General features: G+C 37.4%; 1 protein-coding gene and 1 pseudogene across 1 annotated transcript; one reads left to right on the top strand and one right to left on the bottom strand.

Moving 5' to 3' along the window:
* Positions 1-1,982: 1,982 nt before the first annotated feature.
* LOC118831386 (60S ribosomal protein L36) lies at positions 1,983-2,393 on the bottom strand. The gene has a single exon (XM_036738707.1). The coding sequence runs from the start codon at positions 2,356-2,358 to the stop codon at positions 2,041-2,043; it is 318 nt and encodes a 105-aa protein (XP_036594602.1). The 5' UTR covers positions 2,359-2,393; the 3' UTR covers positions 1,983-2,040.
* Positions 2,377-3,068, top strand: LOC118832057 (annotated as a pseudogene).
* Positions 3,069-12,674: the final 9,606 nt, after the last annotated feature.

Raw genomic sequence — 12,674 nt, 5'->3', positions numbered from 1 at the left:
GGGGAGCCTATAACCTCTGAGAGCAATTCATTCCACTTTGAAACAGCTCTCATTGAAATATTTTCCCTGACATAAAGTCCAATTTGTCTCCTTGCAACTTCTTTCCACTTTTCCTAATTTTGCTCTTTGGAGTCAAGCAGAGCAAATTTAATTCTTCTTCCTCATGACAACCCCTCAAGTTCTTGAAAATAGCTTTAATAAACCCTTTCTCTTCCTTCTCATCGCTAGTAGGCAAGAAAGTTTGAGAAATAAGGGAAGATAAAACTTTGAGGGTAAGAAAAAGTCCCCAGGAAGGAGGAGGTGTTACTGTGAAAGTGTGGACCTCTGCCAGAGGCTCAGACTCCGTCTTCTTTCCCTAAACGTCTCCATCTGAAAGTGTTCTCCCCTCCCCCAGCTCTCTCTTTTCCACATGCAGATTGCACAGAGAGGTGGCTGAAAACTCCTAGGCTTATAGAGAGATTTCTTCCGTCTTGGGGCAACCTGTCTCCTGTTCAATACAGGTTGCTTGGCTCATACAGTAGATAATAAACTCCTTCCTCCTGACCCTTAGGTTCTCAGAATTTTGAGAAGCCTGGAAGGTCAATATTTTAAAGGAAAGAAAAGCATCTCAGCATGGGGGTGGGCATAGGTCTCCACAGGTCCTTTTCTGGTCTTGCCCCATCTAAAGGATTCCCCCTATCTTTGAGTCATTTATAGTGGAGGGTAGAGGCACTGTTTAATTCATTCCTCTGGCATAATATACTGCAAGGTGGACCTTTAAGTCCTGCAGATGTCAGCACTGATAGGACTAGTTAGTTGTCTGTAGTGGAACCTGGATCACAGCTGGGCCAGAGCTACAGGTTACCTGCCAATCTAATCTTCCACATCCTTGCCCCATAAACACAAGAAATGGATTTGGAGAGTTGTGCATTTGAGATGAACTCCCAGCCTATTCTTACCAACATTCTATCCTGTCACCAGTTCAGCACTGATGAAGTACCTTTCTTTCCTATCAAGTAAGAACTTGTTGAATTGGGCTTCTGTTCCAGCCTATTGACAACTTGTTGAATCCTGAATCTGTTCTCTAGCCTATTAGCTATTCCTCCCAATTTTGTGTCACCCACAAATTTCGTATGTGAGCTTTCTATGCCTTTAATAAATCCATTGATAAAAGTATTGAACAGGACAGGGCCTAGTCAACTTTTCTGTGTTTGGGTTGACATCTATCCATTAATCAAAAGCCTTTGGGCATATTTGTTCGGACAGCTATTAATCTACCTAACTCTAGTATCATTCAGCCTACGTTTTCTATTTTGTTCATATAATTATTCATTTGACTTCATTGCAATTTGCTTCAACACACATTTATTTAGCACCTATTATGTGTAAGGTATTGTGTTAGAAGATGGGATGCAAAGTCAAATTGAGACCATTTGTCCAGTGTATTCCCTTAATTTACCAGTCTAGTGACTATAGTGAAAAAGGAAATGAGGATCATTTGGCACCACTTTCCTAGTGAGGTCATTCTGGCTCCTTAGTTATCTGTTCTGTTGTCTACTTGTTCACAAACTCATATGCCTGATAATTTATTCAAGATTTTTTTCGACATCAGAGACTTGAACTCATTTATGATGGCTTGAGATGGTCTCTTATACTAGTATCTCTTCTCTTTGGGATTCAATTCCTTTTTAAAAAGGTGATTTTGTGGCTGCTGCCCAATAAACTGTTTCTATTCTCTGCCCCAGAGTCTGCATGCAATTATGGACATAAAAGCCTATGGTGTTTACTGTAGTCCACTATTTCAGAAACACTGAGAGGAAACCCAAATATTTCCATCCAGAAAAGTGACATTTTTTCTTCAGAACCATGTGGTTTGTCTGTGAAGGTTGTGGTTTTGCATTTACTCTCCTTATCTTGCTCCTGGTCCTCTACACAGATTTTTTTGGTGCTCTTTGTTGTGTTAATTCCATCAGAAATTATATATATATATATATATATATATATTTTTTTTTATTTGTCAAATCTTTATTGGGTAAGTGGGAAAGATTGGCAGGGTCCAGTTTAGTCCTTCTTGGCAGCAGCCTTCCTCATGGCAGCTAGGACGTTGCTGAGCTCCTCTCTCTTCCTCTTGGCCCGGATGTGAGTTCCCACCCTTTTTTTGATGAACTTAAGGGCTCTCTTATCCTTAGAGACCTTTAACAATTCCATGGCACGCCTCTCATAAGGGGCAAATCCACACACTTCCCGGATCATATCTCTCACAAACTTGGTGTGTTTGGTCAAGCGCCCACGGCGGCGGCAGTGTCGCGGCTTCGAAACGTTTTTGGTAACTTTGTGGCCCTTGTTAAGGCCCACGGCCATGGGGTATCGGATGGCCATGGCTGCGGCGCGTAGCCCCAACGGCAGCCACAGCAGAAGGCAAGAAATTATATTTATAGTTTAATCAATGGGATTGTATTCAATACACTTTCTTTCTTGGCTCTGGCTTCCCCCTTCCGGGCTATGCTGACAAATCCAAGTGTTATGCCCAAAGGAAATGCCACCAAAGAATTCACTGCAAGTTTACAGATGAAGCATAAACCAGAGCAAGTGGGATCCAAGTGTCTAAAGTGCTGTAGCATCAAACCTAACTCTCTGCAGTGTTTATAGGAGATACATTCAAAACATGGATCTCTGTTGTTCCTGGGTGGGAAAGAATAATGAGAAGGTGTTTGTACTGTTTACAATGTATATAGCACTCATTTCCCTGCATGTCCTCATGCAGGGATTTCATTTCCTGTTTTGCTTTGAAGAAGACTGAAAGGAATACAGTCCCTTTGTCCTATCCATTACAATGATTCTCCTTATCCTATTGTGTTTTAAAGATTTCTTCTTTCATATCTTTATATCAGTAATGGTGGGGACCCCAGGTTCACTTTATCTGCACTGATGAAGTTGCAATAGTACAATAGAAAAAGAAGAAAGAAGATGGCCAATGGAAAAACATGAAAGCAGTCTCTGGTCATCCATTCTCTGTAATATGGCTTTACCCATTGTTATGGCCACAGCAGGGGAAAGCAGTACTAGTAAGTGATCTAAAAAATTCTTGACTGAAGTATCCACTAAAACAGGAACCATATAAATAACAGTACCCTTCAATAAAGTATACATTAATACTTAAATGGAAAAAGGGAAATAAAAACTTGCTTTTTAATGTCAGATAAAATAATTGAGCATAGCAGAGGAAAATATGCCCCCCATCTTTTACAGAGTATCATTTTTCAAGATCATCTGATGGATTTTTGGTTGAAGCTTCCCTTTCTTTTTTTCCCTTTGAAATGAGCTTTGATGGCCCTTCGTCTCCACTCTGCTTTCTGTTTGCCATGACTAACATGAAAGGTGTGCTATTTCCTAATTGTGCCTCTGTCTACTGTGTGTTTTGTGATGTTGGTGTGCTAGAGTGTAGTGATCTCAGCAGAGTGACAGAAGGAAGTGTGAAGAGAACCATTTGCCTCCCAACACCTCCAGGAATCAGTGGTGTAGGACTACTCCTGAGGGTGGCAGCAGGTCTTCTAAGACCACACTGATGGTAAACACAATCCTTGAAGTTGGCAAGTTTGAGGATCAGAGGGTAGAGATAATCAAAAGGCACCTGATGCAGTGACTTCATAGGAAAATGGAATCATCTTAAAGCTAAGTGTCCCTGGCATCTTTTCTTTGCTCCTTGTAGAGCAAATTCCATTCTGTTTTGGTGCTCTTTTGATGGGAAAGGGTAAGGGAGGTGTGGAGAGTTTCCTCAAAATTGAGAAAACTATGCCTTTTGTTAGTCTATAGAATGGCATTGGTGGACATTTTTTTCTCAGTTCAAAATGCCTTGTACTACAAGAAGAATGAAAACATGCTTTTAGGAGAGCTAAACAACTACTTCCTTTTGAGATACCAATTAAACAATGTTAGTAATATGGTATGTAGAACTGGCAAAGTCATCAATATCAGAAAACTGGCCATGGCAGTAGGCTGGCTTGGACACACTCCCCATAATGATTAATTTTCAGGGATTAGTATTACTTCCCTCTTCTGAGCTTCATAAGGCCATGAAAGAAAATTTATCCTCTGATATTTATACATATAAACACACATACATATAGACACAAATTTTAATAAGTGAGATTTTCACAGTTTGGAAGTAGGAATGCTGCTGTTATAGATGATATGAGGAGAACATGTGGCCCTATAGCTTGTAGTTTGGCAAAGGTAAGAGAAAGAAGGACATGTATTCTATACACAGAACAGGAAAGCAAACCATAACTTGTGTACCTGAGATGAATGCTTTATGTTTGAGCATGATGTCTATTTTAGTTTTACTTTGAAAGAAACAACGAATGGAATTATGAGGGAGATGGGAGGATTGAAGGGAGTTATCCTTCAAACATAGATATATAGGACATTTTTAATACTGGCTATCCGGATTCTTATAGGTTAATTTCTAAAAACATTTTTAACCTCTGAAGGTATGTATAAGGTGAATTAAACATTAATCCAAATCTGGGAATGGAGAAAGCTAATAATTTGTGCCACTTTCTAATAAAGTAATGTGAATATACCACATCTTTGTGATTCTGTCAATGCCTTCATGTAGAAAATACTTGCAATAATTTTTTTTGCCAAAACTGAATTTATAATGTACCTACCAAAAACTATGTATTTTAATACTTCAGAAAGTATCATATAGTGGATAACATATGGACTTGAAGTCAGGAGAATTGTGTTCAAAACCAACTTCTGATATGTACTACAAGGGTGAGCAGAGGCAGTCCATCTACTCACATTTAACCTCAACGTCCTCATTTGTAAGGAGAGGATAACAATATGAACCTCTCCCTGGGTATGTAGAATGCTCCTACAAGGACCCCAACCTCAGTTTCTGCAGACTTGTCTTCTACTGGGAAGAGCTGGGCAGGACATATGGTCCACTAAAACTTTTTCTGGATTTCCGTGTCAAGATTTGGTCTGGTGCATTTCTAGATCTGTATGGAGGAGTTTGTAGAGGAGAATTTAATACACCTGCTTCCTACCTCTCTGTCATCTTGACTCCACCTTTGAGTGATCAAAACTTTCAGAACAGTGTCAGGAAGGCTAAACCCAGAACTGGTTAAGTATGATGAAAACTGTTAGAATCAACAAAAAGGGTTTTGTTTTGTAAATCTGTTTAGAAAATGAAGATGACTAAGGAAGAATAGAAAAAAAGTACTGAGATAAGACAATATAATGTCAAAAATGAATATAAAATATATATAAAATAATTATTTAACTAATATTTTACTTCAGTCTCTTCCAAGAACGTAAAAAATCTTGAAAATGGAAAGGATAGTATGACCATCATTAAGAAAGAATTGAAATTTATTTGGTTTTGCACATTTTATCTGGGCATTGTTTTCCCCCTTAGTTCATAAATTTCTCTCTTGTTCAGGCTGCTGAATCTTTTGAAATAAGTTAGTCCTGGGTTTTGAGATGTATGGATTCACCACAAAATTAATTTAAATAATAAATTTCATTTATTTCACTATTTTAATAGAGCCATGATTGTATTGATGTTTGTATTTTTCTCTATTGGTTCAGATTACAACCCATGCATACCTTATCATTCTACCTGGCATTATTTGAGTCTCTTCATAAATCCTAGGCTAGAAATCTTTTTCTGGTTCTTAAATATTTGGTGGAAAAATATCAGGCTGTCCATGACGCTAAATACATCATCTGTGGCCTCCCTTTTCCAGTCATGTATGTAATTTATCTCTTTTAAAAATAAAATTTAATATCTTCTTTTTATACAATCTTAATTTCCAAACTCTTTGCAGAATATTCTGCACCTGAGGTTGACATATATGTTGCAATTATCTTCATGATAGAGTCTTGCTTATGCTCATTTTGAAAAATTCAACGTGAGGTGGCTGTCACATGAAATGATGCTTCTTATTCTCCTTAGATGTTTATTGAAACCAATTTTTCCAACTCCATTATTCATCTTTTTCATATTTAATTTGTTTTCAACATGCATTTCCATAGGTTTTAAATTTTCTCCCCCTCCTTCTCCCTTCCCTCCTTAAGATGGCGTGCAATCTGATATGTGCTCTACGTATATATTCCTATTAAACACATTTTCACATTAGTCATGTTGCATAAAAAAAATTATAACAAATGGGAGAAACCATGAGAAAGAAAACAAAACAAAGCAAATCAAAAGAGAAAAGAGTCTACTTCACTCTGCATTCCAACTCCATAGTTCTTTCACTAATGTGGATGGCATTTTCCATCATGAGTCCTTTTAGGTTCTTGAATTTCTGGGAAGTCAATTGAAATCAATCTTTGCACAGTATGGCTGTTACTGTGTACAATGTTCTCCTGGTTTTGCTCACTCCACTCAGAATCAGTTCATATAAGTCTTTCCAGGTTTTTCTGAAATCAGCCTGCTCATCATTTTTGTAGCATAATAGTATACCATTACATTCATATACCACAACTTGTTCAGTCATTCCCCATTTGATGGGAATCCCCTCAATTTTTAGCTCTTGGCCACCACAAAAAGAGCTGCTATAAATATTTTTGTACTTGTGGTTCCTTTTCCCATTTTTATGATCTCTTTGGGATATAGCCCTAGAAGCGATATTGCTGGGTCAAAGAGTATGTATATTTTTATAGACTTTTGGGCACAGTTCTAAGTTGCTCTACAGAATGTTGGATCAGCTCACAGCTCCACCAACAATGAATTAGGGTTCCAACTTTCCCACATCTTCTCCAGCATTTATCATTTTCCTGTTTTGTCATGTCAGCCAATTTTTTAGGCATGATGTGGGACTTCAGAGTTGTTCTGATTTGCATTTCTCTAATCAATAGTGATTTAGAGAATTTTTTTCATATGACTACAGATAGCTTTAATTTCTTCCTCTGAAAACTTACTGTTCATATTCTTTGACCATTTATCAATTAAGGAATGACTTGTATTCTTGTAAATTTGACTCAGTTCTCTATATATTTTAGAAATGACACCTTCATCAGAGACACTAGTTGTAAAAATTCTTTCCCAGTTTTCTGCTTCCCTCCTAATCTTGATTCTTATTCATCTTTCCAGGAGAACTTTTGAGCCATCCTTCCACTTAGCTATAACTACCTTATTTCCTGTGGTTTTATTTATCTATCTATCTGTCTGTGTCTGTCTGTCTCTCTGTCCGTCCATCCATCCGTCTATCTATCTATCTATCTATCTATCTATCTATCTATCTATCTATCTTATTTCACCAAATCTAGTAGTGCAGCAACCACTCAAGAGCTATAACTGATTAGTAGAGGAACTTTGGTCTTTGTATCTGACCTAGGCTGGTTCCCCACTCTTTAGGCAGCCTGTCCCATATCCCCTAAACTTCCTTCCTGGATACTCACCATATTGGTGTCAGATGGTACAGATACATTTCAGCACTATTATATGCCAGAATTACCTAAGCTCAAGTGGTCCACCTGCCTCAGCCTCGCCAGTAGTAAAGATGATAAATGTGCACTGCCATGTTTGGCTTATAGTTTTATTTAAAACGAAAATGGCAATATGTATGAAGTTTAGTTATCTACCTTATCAACTTGTGATTCATTAGATAAAGGTTGTGCATTGGCAAAAGAATGTATAGTTTAAAAAGTGTGTGATTCTCTTTAATCACCATTGTCTTTACTGCCATTCTATCATTGTTCCTATAGAAGTAAAAGGAACCCACAAATGATGTTTTGTACTTTTGTTGTCTTCATGGGATGCAATTGTAGTAACCAACTTTCTCATGGAGAGATTTTTTCTACTTACCTACGATAGATCTTGGACGGGGGACAGAGTCAATCACCAGTACAGTACTTGAAAACTTTTGAGATTGTTAGAAGCTGTCAATACCTGTGTTTCACTGGGATGACATTGTAGAATCTGGAGAAACCTTTATACTGTGGTGATATGTCAGAGGATAATCATTTGGAACTTCTCTAGACCATATAAATGATTATACTTCTATTCAATTCTGCAAATATTTTACGTACCAGTTATATATAAGGTACTATGCTAGAATCTGGGGATATGAAGATAGAAACAAGATAGTCCCCAACCTCGAGGAGCTTACATTCTACTGGGGTTATGCACAATATATATATGAGTAAATACAAGACATTTAAAAAATAAATACAAGTAATTTCAGGAGGAGGGTCACATACCTGTGGGAATGAAGAAAGGTCTTACAGTCATCATTCCCAGGAATGTAGCCATTGCCTAAGGTGAGATATTTTTACCTGTAAATTATTCATTCAAATCGGAATCAAGTGTAATATTCCATATTATGTTGAGAGGTTGCATGGGGTAGTAGAAAGATTATTGAATTTGTAGTCAGAGGAGCTGTATTGCAACTTTGACTCTGCTAATTACTAGCTGCAACACCTTGGAAGAGATACTTGCCCTTTCTGGTCCTCAGTTAACAGAATCTTTAAAGTGAAATTTTGGATTAGATGATTTCTGAGGCCCCTTCCAGTACTTAATCCTATACTTTAAATATTAGTAATACAATAGAACCCTCCACAAACATCAGGTTTTTCAAAGTATCTTCTAAAATTAAATTTCATTCAATTCAAGAAGCATTTAATAATGTCTACTACATGCAAGGCATTGTGCTGTATACAAAGATCTCCAATGACTGTGATTCAGGACACTGGCCTCTTTACTGTTGCTTGAACAAGTCCCCCATACTTGGAGTTCTTTCCATCCTTATCTCTGTCTCCTGGCTCCCTGACTTCCTTAAAGTCCCAGACAAAATTCCACCTTCTACAGGAAACCTTTCCTGATCCTTCTTAATTCTAGTTTCTTCCTTTTGTTGATTATTTCCAATTTATCCAGTTTATATCTTATTTGTAAGAGTTATATACATGTTTTCTCCCCTATTAGGTTATGCGCTCCTTCAGAGTAGTGGCTGTTTTTTGCTCTCTTTGTATCCCCAGTGCTTAGCACTCGCACACAGTAGGTGTTTAGCAAATGCTTATTGACTGACTGAAACATCCCCTGCCTTCAAGGAGTCTACATTGTACTTAGGGGTTATGCATATACAAATAAGTGAAGATCATTTCTAAATAGAGTAAATTAAAAGCAATTACATGGGACCCAGGGGTGAATGCTAACCAATGTGGGATCTGAAGTAGCCTCTTATTGGGGGTGGTTTTGAAGAAAGTTAAAAATTCTAAGAGGCAGAGGTAAGGCTCAAGAGCATTCCAGATATGTCTCTAGAGAGGCAACAGTTTGAGGAATTAGATATTACGTACAGTAAATGGCAAGTGGACCAGTTTAGCTAGAATGGAGAGCATATTAAATGGAGTAAGATAAAACAATTTCATAAAGGTAGCTTATATACAACCAAGTGCCATTTTGTATTTCCTTTTATGTTCATATGATGCAGTTGCCAGAAGAGCCATCAGGTCATATTCAGATAATAGCTCTCTCTGAAGCTCTTGCAGCTAAGAGAAATGAAAGGCTTTAAGTTACCAATGAAAGACATATTTGAGCTGGGAGTAAACTGTAAACTGTAGTTTCTTGAAAAGGGGAATGGCATGGTTAGATCTCTGCTTTAGGAAGTTATTTTAGCAGATATGTGGAGAATGGATTGTAGAGGGGAGAGGCTGGAAGCAATGAGATCAATCAGGAGGTTTCTATAGTAGTCCAAGGGAGAAGTAATTAGGGTCCGAATTAGGATGGTGGCCATGTTAGAGGATAAAAGAGGAAGAATCAATAAAACTTGACTACTCATTAGATATGGCGGGAGGGGTGAGAAAAAGAGAAAAAGTCCTGGATGGTTCTGAGATTGAGAACCTGGATAAATTAGGAAAGTTAAGCCAAAGGTAGGTTTAAGAAAAAGGTAATGGGTTCTTTTTGGGTGTGTTAATTTTATATCTCTAAGGGACATCCAGGTAGAAATGTCAAGAAGATAATGATGACAAAGGAGTGGCTCTCAAGGGAAAGATGAAGATTGTATGTATAGTTTTGGGAGTCATTTGCATAGAGATGAATCTGCATAAGTAACTGAATTCATTCAAGCTAATGAAATCACTCGAAAGTGTGAGTGTATGTGAGTGTGTGTGTGTGTGTGTGTGTGTGTGCGCGCGCGCGCGCGCGAGTGTGTGTGTGTAGACAAAAAAAGGGCTTAAGAGCCCTAAGGTAAATCCATGCTTAGGAAGTTGACATGGATGATGATTCTCTTCCTGCCTTTCTGAGTATTCCTTGTCAGTCTTCTTTGCTGCTTCATTGTCCATATCACATCATCCAATTGTGGGTGTTCATTAAGGGTCTGTCCTAGATCCTCTTCTCTCTCTACACAGTCTCTCTTGGTGGCCTTATTTCCTCCCAGAGCTTTAAGAATCATCTCTCCACAGATGACTCTCATTTCTATATATCCTGTTCCAGTTTCCTCTTAGCTTCATCAGTTACCTTTTCCTGCCTTTTCTCCCTTTCCTTTGTCTGTTAAATGTCTGTCCACTCTTTAAAGCCCAAATCAAATGCTGCTTTCCCCATGAAGCCTTCCCTGTTCAGCCCTGTCAGAATAATTTTCCTATTGTAACTCTCATAGCAATGACTTCCATCTCTCTAAAACACTGATTTGTATTCTAGCTTCCTGTCTTATCTCCCTAATAGACTGGAAGCTTATGAAGACAAGGACTGCATTTTATCTAAATTTTTTTGTGTGTCTTCTGACAGCTAGCACAATACTTAGAATTTAATAAATGTTTACTGACTGATGAAAGTAAAACCAAATGGAAGACAATGCTAAGCCAACTCAGATAGGCTATTATTAAATTAGCAGGCTTTTCCAAATTTTATTTTGTTTCTCTGATGTAACTCCTTGCATAAGGTCAAACAGAGGGCAAGTACGAAGAAAGTTAAGGATTTATATTGTGTTCCTGGAGAAAGATATACTAATGGTGTATAATTCACCAAGATCTTCTGGCTTGTGGAAACTCACAGTAACTGTGATAAGTAAAAGAAGGAGAGTGTAAAACTGAGTGTGAAAATGAATTTGAATATGAGCAGGGGCAACTAAATACATCTTGAGAAATATATTCCAAAGTATAATTATCGTGTGATGGACTCTGATGTATTAGTTCCGGTCTAGGAAAGAGATGTGAGAGTACTGAGAATTATATCTGAAATTCAGAGCCTTGGTAAACCCACAGTCACCTCCACATATTAGAATAGTCTTTTAGTAGATGGGTGAACATTGTGTGTGCGTGTGTGTGTGTGTATGTGTGTGTGTGTGTAATATATATTATATTTATATTGTATTCTCTAGATGTATACACATATATGTTCCTATATATATGCGTGTGTAATAAATATGCATCTCTCTGTGGTTCAGTATATGTTTATGTGTATATATATATATATGTGTATACATGTGAATACATATATATATACAAATACATATGTACATATATGTGTATACATACACACATACAACCAGAGAGAGTTGATAGATCCATAGCAGGAATTAAGTTGAAAGGAAAAAAAGAAAGGGGCTAATTTTATGTTTCTTTCATGTTTGAGACTTTTTTTGTTCACTGCAGAAGCTATTTAAAGTTGTAAAGCAAATTTGGAGAATATAATTATAAACAGCAGGAATTTAAGTTTTCAAAAGATGAAAAGATTAAGATGAGCCAAATAAACAAAACAAACACCCAAAATGCATATTTTGCATTTAAACAATACATTGTCCATTACCACTGTTACAGGAAAAATTCGTTTTGTGGCTTGTCAATCAATCAATAAATTAACAGGTATTTATTAAGCACCTGCATTATGCCAAGCATTTTTCCAGGCCCTGGAGATACAAATTCAAAGCATGAAAGAACTCCTTCATGGATTGAGTTTACATTCTAATGGGTGAGAAAACAAATACACATCAAAATATATGCACATATGCACACAAGATAGTTTGGAAAGGAATGTCAGTATGGGAAATCAGGAAAGGCTTCACATGCCTTGAGCTATATCTTCATGGAAGAGAGGGGCCACATGAAGAAAAGATAAGGAAGAAATGCATCCCAGGCACATAGAACAGATATTCAAAGGAACTGAGATAGGAAATGGAGATGGACTAGGAACAGAAAGAAGACAAGGTTGCATTGTGCAGGAAGCACAGTAATAATGTGTGATAAGGCTGAGAATATAGGTTGGGGCAAGTTTTCATAGGGATTTAAATGCTGAACAAAGGAGTTTATGATTTATCCTCATGACAATAAGAAGATCCTAAAGTTGGTTGAGTAGGGGAGTCACATGGCTAGATTTGTGCTAAGGAAAATTACTTTGGCAACAGGGTGTCAGAGAGCTTCCTTCTCTGATACTGTAAGCAAAATCTGTTAGGTCATCTAAGAACGATAAGAGGGGTAGAAAGCAATAGGATTGACCGAATATATTGACTCAATAGAACTGAAAATCTAGAGACCTCTAAGAATGAAATAGTGGCATTGTTTTGAAGGGATAGCGTCAGAAAAGTCAGAGCAGGAAGTAAGATGGAACTACCAAGTGACAAAGTATCAAGGCGATGAATTAATTAATCTCTTGGGATACCTTCCAATTCTGTGATTTATGCAAATATTATTGAGTGATTGTCTTTTACTGGATGTCATGCATTATTACTAATTCATTTGACAATTCAGTG

Source organism: Trichosurus vulpecula, chromosome 9, assembly GCF_011100635.1.
Source record: "Trichosurus vulpecula isolate mTriVul1 chromosome 9, mTriVul1.pri, whole genome shotgun sequence".
NCBI lineage: Eukaryota > Metazoa > Chordata > Mammalia > Diprotodontia > Phalangeridae > Trichosurus > Trichosurus vulpecula.
The sequence above is the reverse complement of the archived record's forward strand: the minus strand, read 5'-3'. Positions and strand labels throughout refer to the sequence as shown.

Excerpts from the sequence above, each read along its gene's own strand:
- LOC118831386 (XM_036738707.1), bottom strand. The coding sequence starts at position 2,358 with ATGGCCATCCGATACCCCATGGCCGTGGGCCTTAACAAGGGCCACAAA.